Source organism: Notothenia rossii (genome assembly GCF_949606895.1).
Source record: "Notothenia rossii genome assembly, chromosome: 4".
Classification (NCBI taxonomy): domain Eukaryota; kingdom Metazoa; phylum Chordata; class Actinopteri; order Perciformes; family Nototheniidae; genus Notothenia; species Notothenia rossii.
This window is the reverse complement of record NC_136902.1, coordinates 27531568-27553989: the sequence shown is the minus strand read 5'-3', so window position 1 is coordinate 27553989 and position 22422 is coordinate 27531568. Positions and strand designations below refer to the sequence as shown.

Genomic DNA, 22422 nt, shown 5'->3' with positions numbered 1-22422 from the left:
TCCTTATAAAAACTAGTCAAATTAATATTTTAAAAAAACATCAGCACATTTCCCATTTACTGACCTCCTCCCCATCATAGACATAATGGACACCATAATAGCCTGAAGGCATTTAAGACTGTGACAGAAAGCAGTGTGGTCTGTCTGTGTGCACATGACTGATTTGACATTTCAACTTGGCTCAGGCTCCAGTGTGTCTGAGCCTGTCGTCATGATGTGAATGGTTGTGATTCTGAGCGACTCACCAGTGTGTCGTCTGCCTCCTTCTCTCCCGGTTCCAGCTGGCTGTCTTCCTGCTTTTGCATCTCCTGGCTGTCTGATTGGCTGTCCTCCTCAGTTTGACCTCTTACCTTGGTCTCTGATTCGTCCCTATAATCAGGCTGCTGCATGCATGCATGGGCAGGTTAATGAATAAAGAAAAAAAAACAAACAAAAAATAAAACAAAAACAGTGGAAAGAAGAAGGGACAAGGGAGGAGGAGACGTTGTGTCGTGATAAAGAAAATGAAGAAAAAAAGACAAACAAACACAACAATAAGAATAATTCAACCAAAATTGTGTCCATCCGTATGATAACATTAAGACAATGAAAACAATTAAATAAAACAGTTGATATGGATCTCACAAGACAAAGAAAAGGATGTAAAGAAAAAAGAGCTTGGTCGAAGAGGAGAAGGAGAGAGTGGAGAAAAGGAAGAAAAGGAGGATGGAGGGCAGAATGAACGGCTGGAGGAGAGGAAATGGAAATGGAAGAGTAGGGAAAAGTAAAGACAGGGGAGTAACAGTCATGGGAGTTAGGGAAGGGAAAGAGAGAGAGGGGGGAAATAAAGAATAAGTAGTAAGGCGGTTATGATAAAGAATCAGAGCGAAGGGGAACAAAGAAAAAAATGTGCAGATGGGGAAGCAAAGCAAGGACAAAGGAGAAGAAGGAAGAGAGGGAACAAGGGAAGGAACGGGATTTGAGGTGAGCAAGGAGGAGTCAAGAGTATGAAGTAGTGAAGCAGTTAAGGAGATAACAAAGAGGAGGAGGTGTGAGGAGTTTCAAAGAAGGGGAAGAGGGCGATGGAAGTGAAGTGCAGAAACCGACCGTTATGGTGCCCATGCAGTGAGGAAAAAGGGAAGAAGGAAGGACGGAGGGAAGGGGAGAGGGAAAAGGAATGAGAGATTGGAGGGGTGTTGGGACTCAGTATCGGCCTCTAATGGAGTCTAAACATAAAAATGTATCCTCTTAAAACTTAGCGCAATTTCCTCACATCCCTATCCAAATTATAGATTTGTATTTATAAGAAATACTTTTTCCCTGTAAAGGCAGTAAAGCAAATTGCAGAAATATCCATAATTTTTGGGATTTGTTGATACGCGGATAAAAGTTGCAATTTAGCGAGAACATTTTTAAATATAAAAAAGGATGGGTACTGTTTTATAAAACTGTTCCTATGTGTTACTATAACTGTCATTCTTTTGATTGCATTTTGACCATTACATAGAAATGAGATGCTCACACTAAGTCATAAATAATAGACAATCAACCGTAACGCAAAAACTATTTCCCAGAGGAAAATTACAGACGTGAAATCTGATTTATGAAGCATGATTGGAAATCTCTTTAGAGCAAGCTCACTGTCTCATCTGCAGCTTTGAGAAATCTGTATTGACACCTCTTTCAATAATAAACCCACGTAGGTTTCACTACCAAACATATTATATTGCATACAATTGATGGATTTTAATGTCTCAGATTGTTTAATATTAGTCTTCGGACTGCAGATGTTGGATTTTAGCCATGGAAATATGAAGTACATTTCTTAGTGTTGTGTTTATACAAATATATCTCTTATGATGACGTCTACAGAGCTGCAATTGACAACCTCAGAAACTAGGTTCCTTTAAAGGTTTAAATAATAAAACCAACACTGTGCCATTTAGTGCTTTTAAACATATTATTTTCTATTCTATAGTTGTCACAGTCGTTTAAATTATGATGCCGCATTCCGTTTCACTACAAATGACAAAAAGCAAATCTATGGATACAAATGTAACTCTATTACTCAATCACACTAAACCCAGGCTGCATGTTTTATGAAATGTTGATGAAGAAATGTATATAAATAAATGGTGCTTTTATGTGCTCCTGATAACTCTATTAGGTCAATTCATACTAACAGGCTCCATTTGAGGCCTAAAGCAGCATCCATGCACCAGGTTAGGAAGCATTGGACAGCATGCAGAGGACACGGGGGGCCTCAGGTGGAGAGGGTTACACTGGACGCTCAAATCTGAATACATCTAATACACCAATATTAGTATCAGAAATCCTTTATTAGTCCCACAGCGGGGACATTTACAAATGTAACATGGGGCTATTTGTCAACTTACACTGATCATGTTAGGTGCCTATAAAATGGATAGGCAAAAGAGTCATAAACAGATCAGAATAAATTAAAACGCAATGATAAAATTGCAGTGGTATTTCAGATTTGAGCGTGTTTTGTAAATCCATTCTCCAATGTGAGGAGAAACTACAGCAGATGGGATTGGGAGGGTTTTCAGCCAAACTAATGGAAAGGCACTTGACCAAACACAAAACTGAAGAATAGCACAAAAAAAAAGCGACAACAGAATATTCAAACCCAACAAAATGAAAGCTTAAAAAAAAAATACTGATAATAACTGAAAGAGACAGAGTGATAAGGAGTGAAAAGCAGGAGTGTGTCTTTTACCTTCTCCACGGTAGTGTTCAGTACATCCTGCTCCTCTCCAGAGCAGGGGGGGGGCAGAGGAGACGCTCCTTCCACCTGAGGGTCCCTTCCACCTGCGGGAGTTTTCCCCTGGCTGTCCACCCGCTCCACAAAGGCCTGGAGCTGCGTGTGGAGGGCCTGGAGCCGGCTGGTCAGAGCCCCCACCAGGGGCCGGTCCGCCAGGTCAGACAGCTCGCAAATCTGGGGCAGAAATAAATAATTTATCTCAAATTTGTTTATTATTGGTTGTATAAGGGGACTGCTTGGGATTATGTGGGGCTAATGCAGCATGTGTATGAACAATCAGTGTAAGAAATACATTAAAAAAGGTGTAATATAAATAAAATAAAAATGTATAATGAGGCTGTGTTCTTTGCGCCTCTAGTTTCTTCATCTTCAAAATCAGAATGAAAATGAGGTTTATTGCAGGTTTACACATACAGGGATTTCCTTTGGTGTACAATGGTGTATATACATAGGACTAGTGCGTTTGCGTGTTCGGATCAGGGGAGCACAGGTTCAAACCCCACTGCAGTCAGCTTGTCGTAGACAAGAGACTTCACCCCAAGATTGCCACAGTATTAAGTATGTAAGTCGCTTTGGATAACAGCGTCTAACAGGTAACATGTAATGTAATATAACTAAATGGTGTGGTATATACACAACACACACACACCAATAATAAGAATTTTTCTGCTATCTTCATTTAAGACAAATGCACTTATATATTAGGCCAATTCAAGAATGTAATTCTTATTGAAAGCTTTATTTGCTGATTTTTAAACTTAATTTAAGATTTACATTCTAAGTTTAAGACAAAGTCACTAATATATTGTGTCAATTAAAGCCAATGATTCTTATTGTAAGCTTTCTTTGCTAATTATAAATCTTAATTTAAGAAATACATTCTTAGTAAACTCAACCAAAACACTCATTTTAACTTATTCTTTCTTAAATAATGCAGAAATCCTTGCTTGTAATAAGCAAAATGTGCTTAAATTGTTGTCTAGTTTCAAGGCCCATTACGGTCTTTCGCTAGATTTTAATTCTAGTTTTAAGAATTATAGCCAAGCAAATTTGGCTCATCCCATTGGCAGATTTTTTGCTTGATACAGGACAATCTGACTTGATTCAAGAATATTTTGCTTGTTTTTGGAAGGGCTGTTTTTGCAGTGGCATTTCTGGCAATCTGTTAGTCTCGCTGAGTCTGCAGCAGGCCACATTTTGGCCTTTGTTGTGGCTCAAAATCTGACATGAAGAGAAAATGTTGGTCTCATTTCAAAGCGGAGAATCTGCATATTAATCCCGATATGTTATGATCCACTAAAGCTAGGCACGATATGATACGAAAATGTTTTTTTTATCCACGCCATCATCTGAACTATAAAGGGAGCTAGGATGGACAATTGAGTAGGATTGAACTTGTGCTGAGTCATTAGGAACATTCTATTCTGGTGGCTAATATAAAGTTATGGTGTGCTTGAAGAGCAGAGGACGCCATGTACCTGGCTGTGAGGTTTCTCCAGGTCACACGGCTCCGCTGCGTCGCTGCTGCAGACCTTGTGATAGATGGAGGGGGAAGAGGAGAGGCAGTTGGACTCGGGGGAGGTCAGGAGCTGTATCGCCGTGGAAACCAAGCGAGCCTGGTCCCTCATGGCCAGCAAGGCATCATGGTCCTTCTGCCCCAGGTACCCGGGGAGCGAGGTGGTTGCGTCAGCGTTGTCCTCGATCTTCTTTTTCCGCTCCTTCATCTCCAGAGTGTCGGTCTCCCCCCCCACCGGCTCTTTGCGGTGCGGCGGGCTGATGGAAAAACAGAGAGAGCATGATCAGAACTTCTCATGCATGTTGGGATTGAACGATGGGATTCATTATTGACCCTAAAGTGGTTAGAAAATGTCTAAACATCTATAATTTACCTAAAGCCTCCGAATATCTACTAAATTGACTTTGTTCTGAGCAGAGATGGGGCCGTTACTAAAAAAAAGTAATATATTACATATTACTTTAAAAAAAAAAGTAATATATTACACTACTTCGTTACTCTCTACATAAAGTAACTTGTTACTTTACTCGTTACTTTACTCGCAGGGCCGGCCCGCCCCTCCCTACAGGCAGATCACGCAGACTGCTAAAGTTTCAAATGTTTTCTTTAGTTCAGTTTCCATTGTCGCATAAGACTGATCCAGATAGCTCCTGAATGTTTTCCTATCTGACCATCCTCTGTCTCCTGCTATCTGTATTTTGCGCAGTATATCTCTGAACGATGGTGATTCCACTGTGCAAATGGGCAACATTTCCTCTACTATGAAGGATGCTACAAGCCTGTCCATCTCTGCTTTGGTTACTGGTCCTACAAATTCAAATTTTTGCTGCTTCGGAGTCGCGGCGGCGCACTCACAACATCCTCACTCTGGGTTCGGGGGTCCTTAGCTATTAGCTTCACCTTAGCATGTGTTCTTTGCAGGTGTTTGTTGAGGTTTGACGTGGTGTTTACAGCAGTGGATAACAGCTTCTAGCCTGGACACAGTTTGCACCTCACCGTCACATTCCTGTCTATTCTTCATACGAACTCGAAATAATGGGCATACCTCCACCCCTCGAAAGTTATCGCTGACTCAGCCATGTTTATGCAGTACTGCACGTGGAGATGTTGACGCGCAACTCGCGCAGATTACGTACATATAAACCTGCTGCGGAAACCCCTCTTGTTTGTCAGTGTGATTATGACTGATTATATAAAAGTAAAACGAAGTAACGCATTTCGGGGCAATGTTAGTAACTGCTAATGCGTTACACTACTCCGTTACCGACAAAACTAATATTATTACAGTAACGCGTTACTTTGTAAAGCGTTTCACCCAACTCTGGTTGTGAGATTGTTTGTCAAAATTTGCTTTGAAGATAAGGACTTAAATATAAATCTCAATCTTGCATAGCCAAAGATGTTTCATGGTGCCAAGAGGATGATTTCTACTGACTTTGGTGACCAAAAACAAACTACTCTACGCGGTACCACTTTACAATAAGACTACCCTTATAAAGGATTCACAAACGGTTTATAATTAGGTTGTAAACACTTTATTAATCATTAAGAACCATTTATAAACCAGTTCTAACATAGTTTTCAGTGTTTCCCTTAGGTTTACTTCTTTGGGGGGGGGGGGTGCTGCCTATAGCTTAAATCATCTGGAGCAGAGAGAGAGAGGAGCTGTGGATTATTGTTATTGATTAATGCAGTGTTTCTTAGGGTCAAAAACACTAAACTCACAACTTAAAATGAAAGCCTTTAGTTTATTTAATAAAAGAGCACATGTTCAATGTGAAAAGTGACAGTAGATATAGATTATTTGCAATTTGGTGCTATATATATTAAAAATAAATATTAAAAAAATAAATACATATATAATTATTATTTTTTTTAAAAATTTTGAATTTCAGGGTGGTGCGGGGCTCCGTTGGCGGGGCTCCGTTGGCGGGGCTCCGTTGGAGGGGCGCAGCGCCCTCCAAGAGAATGGTAGGGGAAACACTGGTTTTCATACATCAACACAGGCTCACTATTTGGCAAGATGACTAAGCCTTATAATGGCACTAGCTTACTTCGTCTTCTTCATCAGCCAGCATCCTTGGTATCTGTTGTTCACTGAGTTGATTCCCCCCCTTCCATTTGGATGTTTCTTGGCATCTCTTTATGACTATTTATTTAGGAGTTACCAACATTTATAGTTGCCAAAAGGGAGCCTTATTGTAAAGTGTAAAACACATTCCCATTTGTTAATGAGTTACTACCATTTCTAATATATAAGGCTTAGCAGTACAGATAAATGTGGGCTCACTATTTGGCAAGTAACCGGTCACATTTGCGCTGTTTATCTCATGTCTTATAAAAGCTTATTACCGGTAATGATTTATAAAGTGTTCACAACCTAATTAAGAAATTAATTACAAACTATTCGTAAACCCTTTATAAGGGTAGTCTTATTGTAAAGTGGCACCCTCTACGCTACTGTGTCCTTATTGAAGTGCATTTTTGTCAATAGGGCACTTTATAACTGATTTGATTTCTTCCCGACTGCATAGGATCAGATTGTTTGGTTTTATATTCATTGAGTTATCAACAAAGCTGTTGATGTACTACAATAAATAGTCTCACTGAAGAATTCCCATTAGAGAACCAAATTGCAGAAGCACAATTTCATCCAAAAATGTTGTACTGAAACTGAAAAACTACCTTGGGAGGCACTCAGCTGAGTCCCCGGCCTCTGCGTCCGTCTCCAGAGCCAGTCGTAGTGAGTAGGAAGAGGAAGAGGAGGAAGGAGCATTGTAGGAGGCCAGATCGCACCGCTGCAGGTTAGACAGCAGCACTCGGTTCTCGTACTGCAGCTTCTTCACCTTCCCGCCCAGCTCTCCAATCTGAAGCCTCGCCAGTCTGAGCTCCTCCTCGTGGGCGGGGGCGTCTGTGCTGATAAGCACCGCCCCTTCCTGTATGGAGTGCACCGGGCTGTCGTTGAGCAGCCCGTCCAATGAGTTAGACGACATGGAGGACGTTGGAGGCGGGAAGTCAGATTTGTAGCGGTTAATCTCGTTCATCAGGAGTTTATTCTGTTCCTCCATCTCGATGAGAGACCTCCTCAGAAGCTCCGCTTCCTCCTCCACAAACTGGAGGTGTCTCTGGAGCTCCATGACGTTTTCAGATGAAGCCCCGCCCCCAAGAACCATGGCTCCTCCTAGGCCAAGACCTGACCCCAGGCCACCGCCAACACCACTTAGGTCCTGAGGGCAATCTAGAAAAAAAATGACGATAGGTAAGTTACATTTTAATTTGAAACGGTATAGTATATGGGAAAAAGTCCTTTCTGATGTATTGTTGAGAGTTATATGAGAAGATTGACAACACTCTACTATATGGTAAATATAAACCTGGAGTTAGAGGCCTGTTAGCTTAGCTTAGTATAAAGACTGGAAACAGTGGGAAACTGCTAGCCTGGTTCTGTCAAAGGGATGGTTGTGACTGTATACATTCTTCTTAACGCGGATGAAAAGCAGTGCACAGTCCCTAGTAAACCACAAAAAAGCAATGACTTGATATTTTCAATCGATCATATACGTGAGTTTAAAAGCTACCTTGCTTCATGTCGTCCATCTCAGCTCGGAGCCCCCTGTTCTCCACCTCCAGCTCCACGATGCGTCGACTCAGCAGGTTGGCCTCTTCCTCCACCAGCTTCAGGTGGACTCTGATCTCCGCCTCACGGGTGTGGGGGGAGTCGGCGACCTGAGGGAGAGTTAAAGACATTAAGAAGAAGAGAACAACCTCCTTCATCACCTCCACACTTTCAATCAACTGTAGACATTTAAAAAAGCATGAATTAATGAAGCGCATACAGGTCTTTCTACCATTCTTATCCCATGTGTTTGCACCACTCCATTCATTGTTGGAAAGGACAAACTGTCATGTTGTTATCAATATGAATAGTTATGAATATATTTTCAACATCAACAGTCCTGGATATTCAAATCCTCATTTTGTGGTCCTGGATCATGAGTCCTGGAAGGATATCCTCGTGGATTCATCTTCTTATTATAGACACATGCATTTCCAAACATTTGGACTATACTATGTTGTACATGTATTATCTTTTCAATTTACACACGGCATCTATTGCACGTCTGTCCGTCCTGGGAGAGGGATCCCTCCTCTGTTGCTCTCCCTGAGGTTTCTCCCATGTCCCCTTTAAACTGTGGGTTTTCTCTGGAAGTTTTTCCTTGTACGATGTGAGGGTCTAAGGACAGAGGGTGTCGTATTGTCATACTGATATTCTGTACAAACTGTGAAGTCCACTGAGACAAATGTAACATTTGTGATATTGGGCTATATAAATAAACATTGATTGATTGATCTTAAACACAAGTAACTAAAAAGTACATACTGTACTGTAAAGGAAATCGGCTTTTTGTTTTCAGCATTGGTCACTGAAATGGCTCCAACAAGAATTGGGATTAATGAGATTTTTGGAGTGTTTATGCTGTTTTCGTTACAATACAAAACAACCTCTGTAGCGTTTTCCCAGCCATTTTGGCATTCATTCTTTTTATTGGGTACAAATTTCAAACGTTGACCCCTATAATAGCTTTATTGCTCCATTAAGTAGTTTACAGGCAGTCATCAAGAGGTAAACAACTAAATGGTGAGAAAATGATGGAAACGAAGGATTTAGATTTTTCCTTAAGATGTTGTCAGAAAACACTTATGGGAGCCGCCACAGCTCTAAATATGAAATAAAAATCCTAATCCATCTACCACCTTTTCCATGATGTGGTAGTTTTTGATACTGGATACCGACGTTATGGTTTTGGTTACTTAATAAGTGTCTGAAACAAGTTTTAATAAGCTCTCAAGTGAATGTCTAGTTTCTTTCCGTCCTCCTCATTGTCTCACCTCCTCCACGGTGAGCGAGGCGTTGACGTCTCCGTACAGCGACCTGAACTTGGCCAGCTCCTCTTTCATGGCCTCACTGTCCTTCACCAGCTTGGTCAGCTTCTTGCACATCAGAGCTGATTCCTCTTTGGCAAAGTGGAGCTGACACTTCAGGTCTGAATTGTCCTCCTGCGGTGACGGAACAGAAACAGAGAAGAGCACAGAGGTGGCGTTGATACGACACAGAGAGGCTGACATGCGCACACACCATGCAAAGGGGAGTTTTTATTTTTAGAAGTAATACAATGATGAGTCCTTGCATTGTTAAGTCATTTTTATCAATAAATAACAAATATAAATGTGTTATGGGTTCCAGCTTCTGTCAATTCCTTTACTTGTGCAACACATTTTCTTTGGGTTTTTAGGAACATTTTTGAATCAAAACTTAAATCAATAATTACAATATTAATTTAGTGCTGCCTGAAGTATTTAAGTAAAGAGGAAGTAATGAGAGCGACATTGAGGTATGTAGAGACAAGGATGCTGCTCATGATTTTCACGTTTCACTTTGAATGACACAAACTCACACTAAGGCAGCCATTGTTGAAAACAGACAGGACACAAGACACACAGAGGATGGAGGACTTTACTTATCTACACAGGGAAAAAGGTCAAATGAGGGGAAAGGAAAATCTGACGGAAATATACAGAAAGTAAAAGCTGCAGAAAGATGGATGAATGCACAGGAACAGTGCAAACACACACTCAAATAAGGCAAGTTAAATATGTGCAGAGAAGTGGACAACCTCAGAGGCTTAGGGTGAGATATGTGATGGTTTTTGTCATTCAATTATGTTCTGTATTTTGAAAAACATGATTATGTTTGTGCATATCTCTCATGATTATAATATAAAGCCAAAAACAGTTTGCTTGTCTGCCGTTTAAACACAATAAGTGGGACGAATTGGTTTTTCATTCTATTCAAAACTGCCTTGAACTTGGAAAAATAGCGACAAAGAGCTATGTGACTAGCTTGTGGCTTTCAGCTACCAACTGGTGAGGTCAGAGTAATGCTGTGTTTGTTCCTTGTGAGGCTCTTACAAAGAAACACAAAGGAAACTCCAGAAAACCCTCATTAGTGGTTTGCCTCAGATGTCATACAGCATATGAAGTGTATAATTACTGACAGACAGCGATACAGAATACATATTCGTAATTTTGAGCTCAATGACTTAGAAAATTACTTTAACAGTACGCACAGCATTGTAAGCAGTATCCTATTTAATATGCGGTAGGCTATTTTAAACTATTTGGATTTACATAGCATGAAAATAAGTTATTAGAGTAGCAGATAGTTAGATAATGGGAACGTTTGAACAGAAATTGAACAGCAGCACAAGCAAAGAATAATCAGGGAAGTAACTCAGGAATATTAGTATACGGCCACATGTATTCATAATAAACACTAGCTAGCCTTAGCAACGTTTAGCTATATGTCCCGCTAGTTCATATAAGGCTGTAGCAGACCAAATATGTCAATCAAATGTACACATTTTAGTGTGTAAAATAAAGAATGTGTTACTTAATTGTTAAGAATTGACATGGTCGATTGACTCAGTTGTGAATGGGAAAGTCATTTCTGACAAAACCTCTGAGTAACATTTTAGGCAAAGGATTGGTCAGTCTTACTGCTCCCATAAACCTCATTTGGAAAGTTGTTTTCAAAGAAAAAAGCTTGAATAACCCCAATGTAAAATGCCTGCCCAGCACCAAAGCGCAGACAGATACAGTTAGCTAATAGCTAATGAACATAGTGGAGCATTTGGCTGCTAAAGAGCCAGAAAAAAGAAGGAGCTAGAGGAGTGAATATAGGAATGGTGGCTATTAACAATACTTCATATAAATGCACACATATCTTTTGGATTTGTGAATGGACAAGCGAATTACTAAAATGTTTGCCAAACAAACATGAGCAAGGGCTTGTTGTGGTGTGTTTTTGCCCCTTTTTGGCCAAAAAAACCAGTTAAAGCAACATCCAACTTTTTAAGGAGTAGGCTCTCAAGATAAATACATATTCATGTATTTATCTCCATCTCAATTTAAGCTCTTACTCCTGCTGGCCTGAGTTAACCCTGTGCACCTCATTCCACACAGGCAGCTCTGTGGCTGTATTTGTTTTACGGCCTGGGGCGGAGCACTTCCAACCACATTAAGCGAGAGAGAGAGCCAGCAAATGTACGGCCTTTTATGGAATGTGGCTTTGAAAAGAAAGGCTTGCATCAGCAGACTGAGACATGGTGCTGGGGAGAGAATTAACTTGACCGCAAACACCTTCTTTGGCGACATGTTAGTCCTGTGGGTTCTTAATCTAAACTCATACACTTCTTACTTCAACAGAGATTCAATTTTGTTTAACTGTGTGAATTATTTCAGTGGTGTGGAAAACTAAAGAAGGGAAGGACATTTAGAATTGTAGTTAAAGGTGGTGTAGGTAAGTTTGAGAAACCGGCTCGAGATACACTTTTTGTTATATTCCATGGAATGCTCTTAACATCCCGATAGCAATGAATATCTGAAGTGCTTTGACAAAAAATTCATCGTATCTATCCGTAGTACTGTAAAAAGCACGACCAATCATTTTAGCTGGCCCGGCTAAAATAACTGGATGGCCTGCCTGTCAGCCTTCCATCTGTGCACAAACTTATCACGTGCCCTCATTGGTCATGTCGTGTGTGTTGGAGGAGGGGCTCTGTAAGGAAGTGGCAGATTTGTTCGGGCTGTGTATTTTCAAATTCTAGCGCACTCGAGCTGGTTTCTCCAAAATTACCTACCCCACCTTTAAGGGAATAGTAGTTATTTTTGGGGGAGGGAAGAGAGCCTGATCTAAGAGGGAGATTTAAGTGTGTTTCGAATCCAGATCTGTAATCCAAGCATAAACTAAAACTGAGTATGTAAAGATTACATTATACAGAGACATTACACACAGATAGAGTGTGATCCCCAGAGGAAATAGGTCACAATCGGCAGAGAGACAGCCCCGTCATGAGAGGCAGGAACACACTTAAGGGATCAAACATGATAGATCTCCAACATGACAGCTTGTGGTCAGTGGACATGGACAACTTTTACATGTTTTATCGTAAATAATTCAGCATATAAATGCAGAAAATAGAAGACAAAACAGCTGTTTCAGGGATGTCTCACAAACAAAGTGATCATAAACCCCGTATGTACTTAAATTATAAAGCTTATCTTCAAAATATATTAAATTAAGAGAATGAAAGGAAGCCAAAAGCAAAACGTCCTATTTATACTGGGACCTTCTCTGCATTGTTGGATACAATTAAATTAAAATACAGTAGGTGTACATCTCAGACAGGATTGCTGTTGTAATGATATGACATATTGAATTGTGTGACTGTGTGCAGTTTATGCTCTCATAATATATAATAATACAAATCTATGTAATAATGAATATGCTATTACATAAAGCCGGATACACTTTTGTTATATCTGTGGAGAAACTGGAAAACACATTTTGAGAATCAGCAATATCTCAGATGGCGCTTTTGTGTGTCTGTGTGTGTGTGTGTGTGTGTGTGTGTGTGTGTGTGTGTGTGTGTGTGTGTGTGTGTGTGTGTGTGTGTGTGTGTGTGTGTGTGTGTGTGTGTGTGTGTGTGTGTGTGTGTGTGTGTGTGTGTGTGTGTGTGTGTGTGTGTGATAAGTGGCAGTCTCTCCAGGTTTAGATGTCTTAAAGGTTGACTTGCTGAGACAGCACTTTGTGGCTCTTATTGATTTGTTAGACCATCTAGAGGAAAACATGGTTGTGTGTGTGTGTGTGTGTGTGTGTGTGTGTGTGTGTGTGTGTGTGTGTGTGTGTGTGTGTGTGTGTGTGTGTGTGTGTGTGTGTGTGTGTGTGTGTGTGTGTGTGTGTGTGTGTGTGTTACCTGTGGGCAGAGCTTCTTATCAGGTTTGTTGTTGGGTCGTGCTGCTCTTTTCTTCTGAGAGTTCTGTAACACAGACACATACAGACAGTCATTAGTTAGCTGGGACACCATCAGCTATGAGCAGTCTAGATAAGATGAAGAATTGATTTGATCTAAATCAACACAGAGGGAGTGAAATATGACCTGTAGAGGAATACAACGCAGGTATTACAATTCTGCAGGATGAACTCATCCCAATTACTTTCAACTTCTGTCTTATCTTTTTACCGTACTGTGCTAAAGCAGACATTAGCGATTAAGAGTTCAAACAACACGCTCACGTTTTTGTTGTCTTACACTGACTCAAGAGTTATTCAAACACGTTCACCATTACAGTATAAGCTGTTTAGAGTGTTAAACACAACTGACCACTAACCCCTGTATAATTTCACCTTTATCTCATCCGAACAGAGCCATCATCTCAACTGCCAGCTGCTGCACAGACATGGGAAAATATCTACAATCATCCACTGTTCCTTTCATTCTATGGCAATTTTGTCATTGTCGGGATTTTGAAGTCAACAATAAATGATTGCAGGATGCATTCTGACCATGACAGTTCCCAACAGTTTAGCAAGATACCCTACGAGTGTATCACGTTATATGAGTATTTTAACATGTGTGTTATAGGTTTTTGTGAACGGTCTTCAAAGGCTAAAATCCCAAAGTTCCCTGTCCCACACTCCCCCCCACCTGCCTGAAACGCCTCCATTGGAGACATCACTATGTAACACTAGCGCTTCTATAGGCTAGGGCTCCAAAACATGTATGTGATAGGCTAAGGGGTGGGGCATCTCTTAGCGGTTGACCAATCACAACAGAGACGGCCAGCTAACCAATCACACTGGGCTCTGGTTTCAGACAGAGGGTGAAAAGAGGTGCTGCAGCACAGGCAGTATGAGAACAATAAAGAGCTTTTTGAACATTAAAGCATGTAGAGACATGTCCATGTAGAGTCACAAAATACAAATATCCAAAAGTCCATTATCACTATTGCCATGTGGTGCAAAAGTACGATTCATTTTATTTTGACAGTTTTTTGACAACTTGCCCTTGCTTGCCTTGTCCAACACAGTTTCTGTCCCTCTTGTACTGATCCCCAGATGTCATTGCTATGGTGATGTTGATCATCCCCACAGTCATTTAGATCACCATGGCGACACTGATAAGAGTGCAGAATTACAGATGTGAGGTACAAATGTAACAACCGAGAGAGATAAAAGGAAAAAGAATGGGAAGAAAACATAAATATAATTACGTAATGACATGAACATAATAACTGGGAAGCATTGCTAATAATTACTGTGCTCATACAGGACACACACACACACACACACACACACACACACACACACACACACACACACACACACACACACACACACACACACACACACACACACACACACACACACACACACACACACACACACACACACACACACACACACACACACACACACACACACACACACACACACACACACACACCATCCTCTGTCGTGTTCATCAGTGCATAGTGCATTAGACTCCCATAAATCATCATGCTTTTCTCTCTTTAGAGACCACCAAACACCAATCAATCAGACACACACACACACACACTCTGACACACACACACACACACACACACACACACACACACACACACACACACACACACACACACACACACACACACACACACACACACACACACACACACACACACACACACACACACACACACACACACACACACACACACACACACACACACACACACACACACACACACACACACACACACACCAGAGCAAGTAGCTATAAGCTCATCTGGTTCAGTCCGTTTCCATGGAAACAAGCTACTCTCTGCACCGAACCACCAACAACAAAAGGAGGAAATGAAGGGGAGAATAAAATAAAATGAGAAAGGAGGACTGCAAAAATAAGTTTTCATAATAATAATAATTACAAAAATATTAATAATGCTGTGAATATATGTCATGAAGATTTTCACAACATTTCATTTTAAATTAATTTAGAAAAATACGGCAAAGGGATTTTCTCAATAGCTCCTCATGTCCAGGTGGAGTTGCGGTGCAGCATCAGCATGAAGGAGATTTGTTTATTTGTCTAATGTTTATTTCCATAAGCCTATCCCCCCCTCCCTTCACCTCTCCTCTTTCTATCCCTCTATCACAGTCTGGACTTTTCCCGACCTTTAAATGTTTCATCTCCTGCTGTCTCTCCCTCTCTCACCTTCTCACTCTTCTCTCCTCGCTCCCTCTCTAAGTCCCTCCCTCCATGTCTGTTTCATAACTCACTTATCTTTTCTTTCCTCTTTATTTTATTTATGTTTTGCATTTAAAACCGACACAGGTGAAGATCCTACCCCTACCCTTGTTGTCTTATCACCCTCTAAAAACCAATAACAGTAAGGATGGAGATATTTATTTGAAGATAGAGAGAACAAAAAAACAATAGCAGTAAGTAAAATATAATAACATATAATAAAGGTTGGTAAAGTGCAGATTCAAAAGAATGCTAACCCTCTTTAAGGTCAGTTTATCAGGGGCAAACACTCTGTGAATGGCTCTTAACTCACTGATCGATAGGCCTGTTCCATAATGGAACCACTGATTCTGGCAGGAGGTTGAACGGATGTCAGGACTATTGGATCGGGCTTTTAGCTGAGCAGCGTTCAGGCGCACTGCGAGGCTTGATGGAAAGAGATTGAATAGAATTTGGGCTAGGCTTTTGAGAGGGGAGCTCAAGACAATGAATATCACACCTTTTGTCATTTGCATAAGCTATTCTTGCATTATCAGCAAAGTAGAAGCTGTGAAAAAACTAATTTGTTGGTATAAAAATAGACTTTAGTTCAAACGTCATTGCGCTGTTTTTCAGACTATGGATGGGGAAGTAATGCTAAAATAAAGATATTCTTACATCACAAATATGGCCATGATAATGGAGCTTTGTACCTGTGTTTTGATTATTTTGAAATAGCAATTGGAATTATACACAGGTGCAGTTAGTAAGAAAAACATTTTTTGTAACTATTCCTTATATCGCGAGACAGAGCCATCCCAGTTTATTTTAATAGCCCTTTTCCACAAGAGACAGTTTGACTTGTTATAGCAGGAAGAGCCTAGGTGTTACTAATAAAATTAACGACAGCTCTGTTCTATTCTAGTGTCCCAGGAAGTCATGACAGTGTGACAGTAAGCTGGCATGCACAACACCACAAAAAAAAAGCTGCCTTCCCTGTCAGTCGGACCTGTGAACATTCTCTGGCTTGCTTCGGCTCTAACAGTACAGAACTTGCTGAAAAATAACACATAGCAGCCGACAATGCTAATTAGATGCCTGAACCATAACAAATGCTGAGTCACTTGGTCTAAAATTGCCAAACGGATGATCGTCAGCCAGAGAAATGTCTGAGTTGCCTTCAGGTACAAATTGCATCATCAGTTTCACCGCTTAATTTAGGAACAACTGCCTGACGCTGGAGAGAAAAAACATTTTCTGGACTTAAATTTCAAGCCCCTTAAAAAAACACCTATTCTCACTGTTACAAAAGTGGAATTTTCATTATGTAAAAAGCACACACTCAGAGTGCGACCAGAGCCTGGTTCTAATGTTTCCGAGCCTGCGGTTCTACAGTTACACTGCAGATCAGATAACAGGTTGACTTCCATGTTATCTGATAACATATTGAAAAGCTTCTGGCTCTGCTTTTACAGCCGCAGCAAAAATGTAACATCTCCCTATACTGCACAGTTATCACATTGTTCAATCTATACAGGTGAAACGCTAATGATATTGAGAAAATAGTCAAACAAAAAGATGACTAATACATAGAAAGATGGATACATTTTTAAAGACAAAAAAAAAAGCATCCTATGACTGGGGGATAGAGGGAACTGATGAGGACAGAAGGGGGAACAGGAAGAGATGGAGAAGGACAGAGAGAGAAGTTGGAGGGACAGATAACAACAGTGATGGCAGTGATAAAAAAGAGAGGGAAAGAGAGAGATGTTGTCATTCCTCTGTCATGGATGAGGAGGCACAGCAGTGTAAACTCGTCTACTTCAAATCCAATCTGTAGCAGTTCAACCAACTGATACACAGCAGGGGGAGAAATCTCTTTGTAAGAGGAAAATGGACAATACTGAGCTAGAGTTCGGAAAATAATTCTGAAACTCATGATTTCGAAATGATACGAGCTCTGCAAGGTTAAGAGACTGCAAACAGGGAGCAAATGAGAACTAAATACCTTGAATATACCTGGTGTATTTTCGCAAGGTGTGTATCTCTGATTCTTGAGTTAAAATCAAGATGGCGTCAAAGATACAGGGATTTATTGTCGTGCCTAATATTAGTTTAACGTAACATATCAGGTATGGAATTAATCTGCTGATACTGCAGGTAAAATATTTCTTTAATGATTTCACTTTTTGAACCATGATAAAGACCGAAATATAGCCCGCAAACTTATGTAAGGCTTGTTTTTAGCATAGCATATTGCTGGAAATGACTTTAGAGTAAAAGCATATAACAAAACAGTTGTTATTTTCAGAAAATGACATCAATGTACAGCAATGTAGCCTTTCAAATTAGGAAAAGTCACTGATGTGATGATACAAGTTCAAAAAGCTAGGACAATATCAAATCATGTATCAACATCTTGGTATTATATCAATATATTGCCCAGCTGTGGATTAGGGGCAAAAGTATTCAGTGGTGACAGCTAGAAGTAGATGCTTAGAATTAAAAATAGTGTCCTGTCCCCTTGAGATGCAGCAATTCACTGATACATTTAAAAATAAATGTGCTGGATTGAGATTTGACTGCCTTGGCGATGGACTACGACTACATACAGTAGGTTTTCACAGTGTGCAGATATGGTTTTAACAGCCTAGTCAGGGCGCGGCCCGGCACACAGGTTAACTGACAATAGATGAGATTGCTCTCTGAGGAAGTGAGAGAGCGGGAGAGGAAGCAGCCCCAAAATCAGATTTGCTCTCAGGGATCAGACTCTCCCGAGGCAATCAGGCGTTAAATCCCGAGAGCGCTCCGAGTGTATGTGTCTGACTGATATTTTAGGTTGTTCTTTCCTTTAGTTGCAAGGGAAGTTTCAAGATCTGAGTTCAAAAATACTATTAACGAATACTAATGTACACCTTTTTTCTCAATATTTGTAATCGTGCCTAACAGAAAATACAGTACCTTTGTTTTAATTGCATAATAACTCCAACTTCCAAAGCATTTATCTTCAAAAGTAAACATATTGGCTAGTTTCTAACACTGGAAACTAAACAAGGGGACATCTTTCTGTGACCGTAAACACTTTTTTCTGGTTTCCAAGTTCCTGTGAATTGAGCAGTTAGTTCCAGACACAGATGTGGCGGCACCATGGATCTCCAGCGGTTCTTTACGTCAAAGCAACTCTGTGTTGGTCATGGACACACGACAATTTAGGCTACAGAATAACTGTAATAGGAGAAAGCTACATTTCTGGGTAAAACAGCATCCAAAGCTGCTGTTATATCATATTTCCAAAGCTCGATTAGTGACACTAAAAAACTCAACAAGTCAAAAGGTTTAGAAAATGTGCCGCTGAAATCTAGCTAATAATTTCCTCTGAGGGCAGAAATGAGATCAGATTGCCAGGAGTGAAAGTGTGTGTTTGTTTGTGTTCGCGTGAAGGCAGTGTGGGTTTCTGGGAGGTAAAGTTAATTATTTGAAGTGTTGCAGAGACAGAGAGACACTCGCAGACGAGGGGCCTTTTTCAGCTGAAAGAACACTCATGTCTCTACATCACACTGGAACAAAGGGTCTACACAACGCAACGCACAATGGGTTGCATAACCATGAAGTGTATGTGTGTGTGAGAGGGATGGATGGAAACAGGTGATGTTTTCTGCTAAAATCCTGCTTTTTACCAGGTTAAAACAATCATAAATGTTAATATAACAATACAAACGGGCACTTGAGACGTTGTGTGCAGTCTCTAACGTCAGATTTATTCTAAGTCACACTTGATTACAGCTTTTAGTGAATTCCAAGGATGCAAGTGCAGCGTTAAGCAGCTCTCCCCTCTGTCTGCTGCAGAGGAGAGCAGCTCAGAGCACAACAGTTCCCCAAATCCCCACTCTGCTCAGCTCATGATGACTTCACACTCACGCGATTTCCACACTCCGCTGTGTCTCACACACTTTTTGTGAAAGCATTACAACACCCCGCTAGCGCTGAATTAGGAAATAAACAGCTCATTTACTGTCGTCGCTATGGGCACAAAGCCTCTTTGCCTGCTGTGATGTCTGTTATAAGAGTTGAAGATCTCAACTGAAATAAATCACTATTTGCCTTCAAGCTGTTCATTAACTACTACCCCAGTGGATCTGTAGCTTTAGTTCATTTCCTACAAATAAAGCTTTACATCACCTTGACCATTCACAACTACTGATGCTGTGTTTTAGGTAATCAGAAGTATTATATTTACTGTTTATTTGTGTTAAAACTGAGTGATTTGAAAGTCTTTAAGCATAATTACCTCAAGGTATTTCATTCATAATTGTTAACATCAAGGCAGCAATCATGTTTGGTACCTTATTATGAGTTGCGTATCTCAAGAGTATTGTACACTGATCAAACTGGAATCAGTTGTATGCTTGGTCAACCAGTTAATTTGGAGTTTGAACCCATTTCTGTCCAGAGTGTAATTAAAAATATAAGCCATTTCTGTGAATTGCAACAGAAAGCATATAACATCTTCAGTAATGGACAACATGTGTTTTTTTAGGTCAAAGTTACCTGAACTGTGAGTTGAAGTTTGTGCCAGACATGAAGACATTTCGTCAGTGTCCCTGTAAAATGACGTCCACAAATTGTTGGATGGAAAAAGGAATGCCCGCATCCAAAACAAAGATGAATGCTGTTTAATTTTAAAGAATCTTCTAACTGACTTTAATCCTAGGAATAGAGACGTGAATGGAAAACAAAGGCTGCCTGAATGAGAACAAAAATACATCAAACGATATAAAACTGTGTGCAAGATTCTTCTGAGTCAGTTAAAGACATCAATAGCAAACATAGCTGAGAGCGGGAAAACAACAAACACATCTATTGGAGAGGTACTGTTTGTTTACTTCTTGTTTTTATTATTGTGATAAAAGCACAAATGTCTATCTGTGAGATGCTACGGTAGAAGACTTGTATAATCAACAACAGTCTGACTCTAAACTGGATGACTATCGGGATGGCTATTTTCTGTATGAGCTATGCTTTCTGCCCTCCCGCCTTTACTAATTAAGTGTGTTTGTCAGATTCATAAATTGTCTGCACTTATATTGAAATAGTAAAATAAATTAAAATGTATATATGAATATATATATATCAATAAGCTAAAGGTCATACTAAGACCAAGGAAGTCCGAAGTTTGCGAAACCCTCCGAGTGTGCTAAACGGAACAATGTTACGCTTTATAACTTATAATGTTTACTTTTTGTCGCTGTGAGGTCATTTTCACCATCAAAACCTAAAAAAAGGATGAAAAGATAGATAAAAAAGAGGGAAAAGAATATGTCAGTGTTTAGCCAGAGTGGTAAATGATGGACAAGCTTTCCATATTCATCAAACTGTTTGGCTCATTAACACCAGAAAGACGAATGAACTTCAAGAGTCCGAATTAAAGCCAACACACTTTCCATTAAAAGTGTTAATATGAGTTAAAATATGCACAATCTCATAGAACTCCTTTATTCTGATGTTGGCTAGAGGAACTATACCAAAAGGAGCATGTGGAACAATTTAGTTGACGCCAGCTTTGACTTTCTATCAAACAAAGCTTTCATTGTTTACTTTTGCCCACATACCCTTACAGTTACTGTATCTGCTCTCTGCTTGTACACAGTATCTCTCTGTGTCCACATTACTGCAGGGAAGGTGTGAGGAAGATAAAGCCAGGCACTTGGAGAGACTCTAGAGAGGTGGACAAAGATAAGATATGGTGACCGAGAAATATTTATCTAACCGTGACTCGGTTTGTCAGGGAGAGAAGGTCGTGACCCCGTAAGACTGAGACAGACAGAGTGATTTAAATCTAGTGTTTTCCCCAAGCCAGGCAGTGGAGCATTGAAACTACACTTGCCATTGCAATGCTCAGAATGACTCACAAGGAAAACCCATCATGTCAGTATGGATTTTGTTGAGATTCGATCACTCTTTTAACCAATTTTTAAACTTCATGTATTTGTTTGTTTGTTTTAGTTTGTGTCTAACGAGGCATATTATTTTGTAAGTATAAAAGTAAGAAAACACTGCCATGTGTCAAACTTTTTAAAGGGATGATTGATTAGTCACTGATTGTTTATTTTAAAATGTTGTATAAATATCCAATTAGGAGATCGAAATCTTGCTGATCAGGGGCCGGGGAGTTACAATATGATGCATTCAAGCTCTGAAGAGTGGTGCAATGATAATGTCTTCATGTAGGCCTTGCAGGAAAGGAGCAGCGCAATGGCTCCATCGACAGAGGCAATATTTTCATTGGACATTACATAAAACAAGATCTGAGTCAAGCACATGTTTATGTTGCTTTTACACATTTTGGTCAACAGGATAAACTTTGTTGAAGCTTAAATGCAATCGCCTGACGTAAAACGCCAACTTTAGGCTGTAAAATGAACTATATGACGGTCACATGGCTTTAAGTAACCACCGCTAAGCTAAAGACGGACTCGTGTGTAGCGTGATGACGTTTAAGAAGTAGATTTGCAACTAGGGTATATATTGAAATATTGTATGCAGTATAACAAAAAACAGGAACATCTCGTAAGCTTGTATTAACCGCAGACTCCTAATTCAGGCATCTAACACAAAACATGTGCAAAAGACCACTGGCGTTGGTATGATGAACACGGATTTCCAAGTTTAGGATACATTCCTGCACTCCTCTATTCAGTAAAAAGTGTTGTGTCAAGATAAATTATAATGTTTTCATGAAATGTTTAAATGTTATCTGAAATGTACCAAATGTTGGCAAGAACCTTGAGTAAACTACAATAACACAAACCATTTAGTATGTGTATCATATCTGAAAACAGCATTGCTGTCATGTCTAAGAAACTTATAGTGAAAGCTTATTCTTTATGTTAGTTTTGTCATGTCCCTTTGTCCTGTGCTTTATGTTTATTCACTTAATTAATTCTCCATCTCATTTCAGGCCTCCACGCTCCCCGCCCCCTTCTGTCTCCTGCTTCCTTGATTATTTTCCCCGCCCTGATTGTTTCCACCTGTGT

General features: G+C 40.1%; 1 protein-coding gene across 2 annotated transcripts in view; it reads right to left on the bottom strand.

Moving 5' to 3' along the window:
* Positions 1-22422, bottom strand: part of mtcl2 (microtubule crosslinking factor 2) — a 122762-nt gene that overhangs the window by 35125 nt on the left and 65215 nt on the right. Inside the window, exons 5-11 of one of the 2 annotated variants that reach the window (XM_079675149.1) lie at positions 13097-13159; positions 9171-9338; positions 7859-8006; positions 6966-7518; positions 4243-4537; positions 2720-2938; positions 246-380 (exon numbers count right to left, since the gene is read on the bottom strand). In XM_079675149.1, the coding sequence (XP_079531275.1) occupies positions 246-380; positions 2720-2938; positions 4243-4537; positions 6966-7518; positions 7859-8006; positions 9171-9338; positions 13097-13159 (1581 nt within the window). Of the gene's footprint in view, positions 1-245; positions 384-2719; positions 2939-4242; positions 4538-6965; positions 7519-7858; positions 8007-9170; positions 9339-13096; positions 13160-22422 lie in introns of both variants that reach the window. The other variant, XM_079675148.1, reaches the window with a different exon arrangement.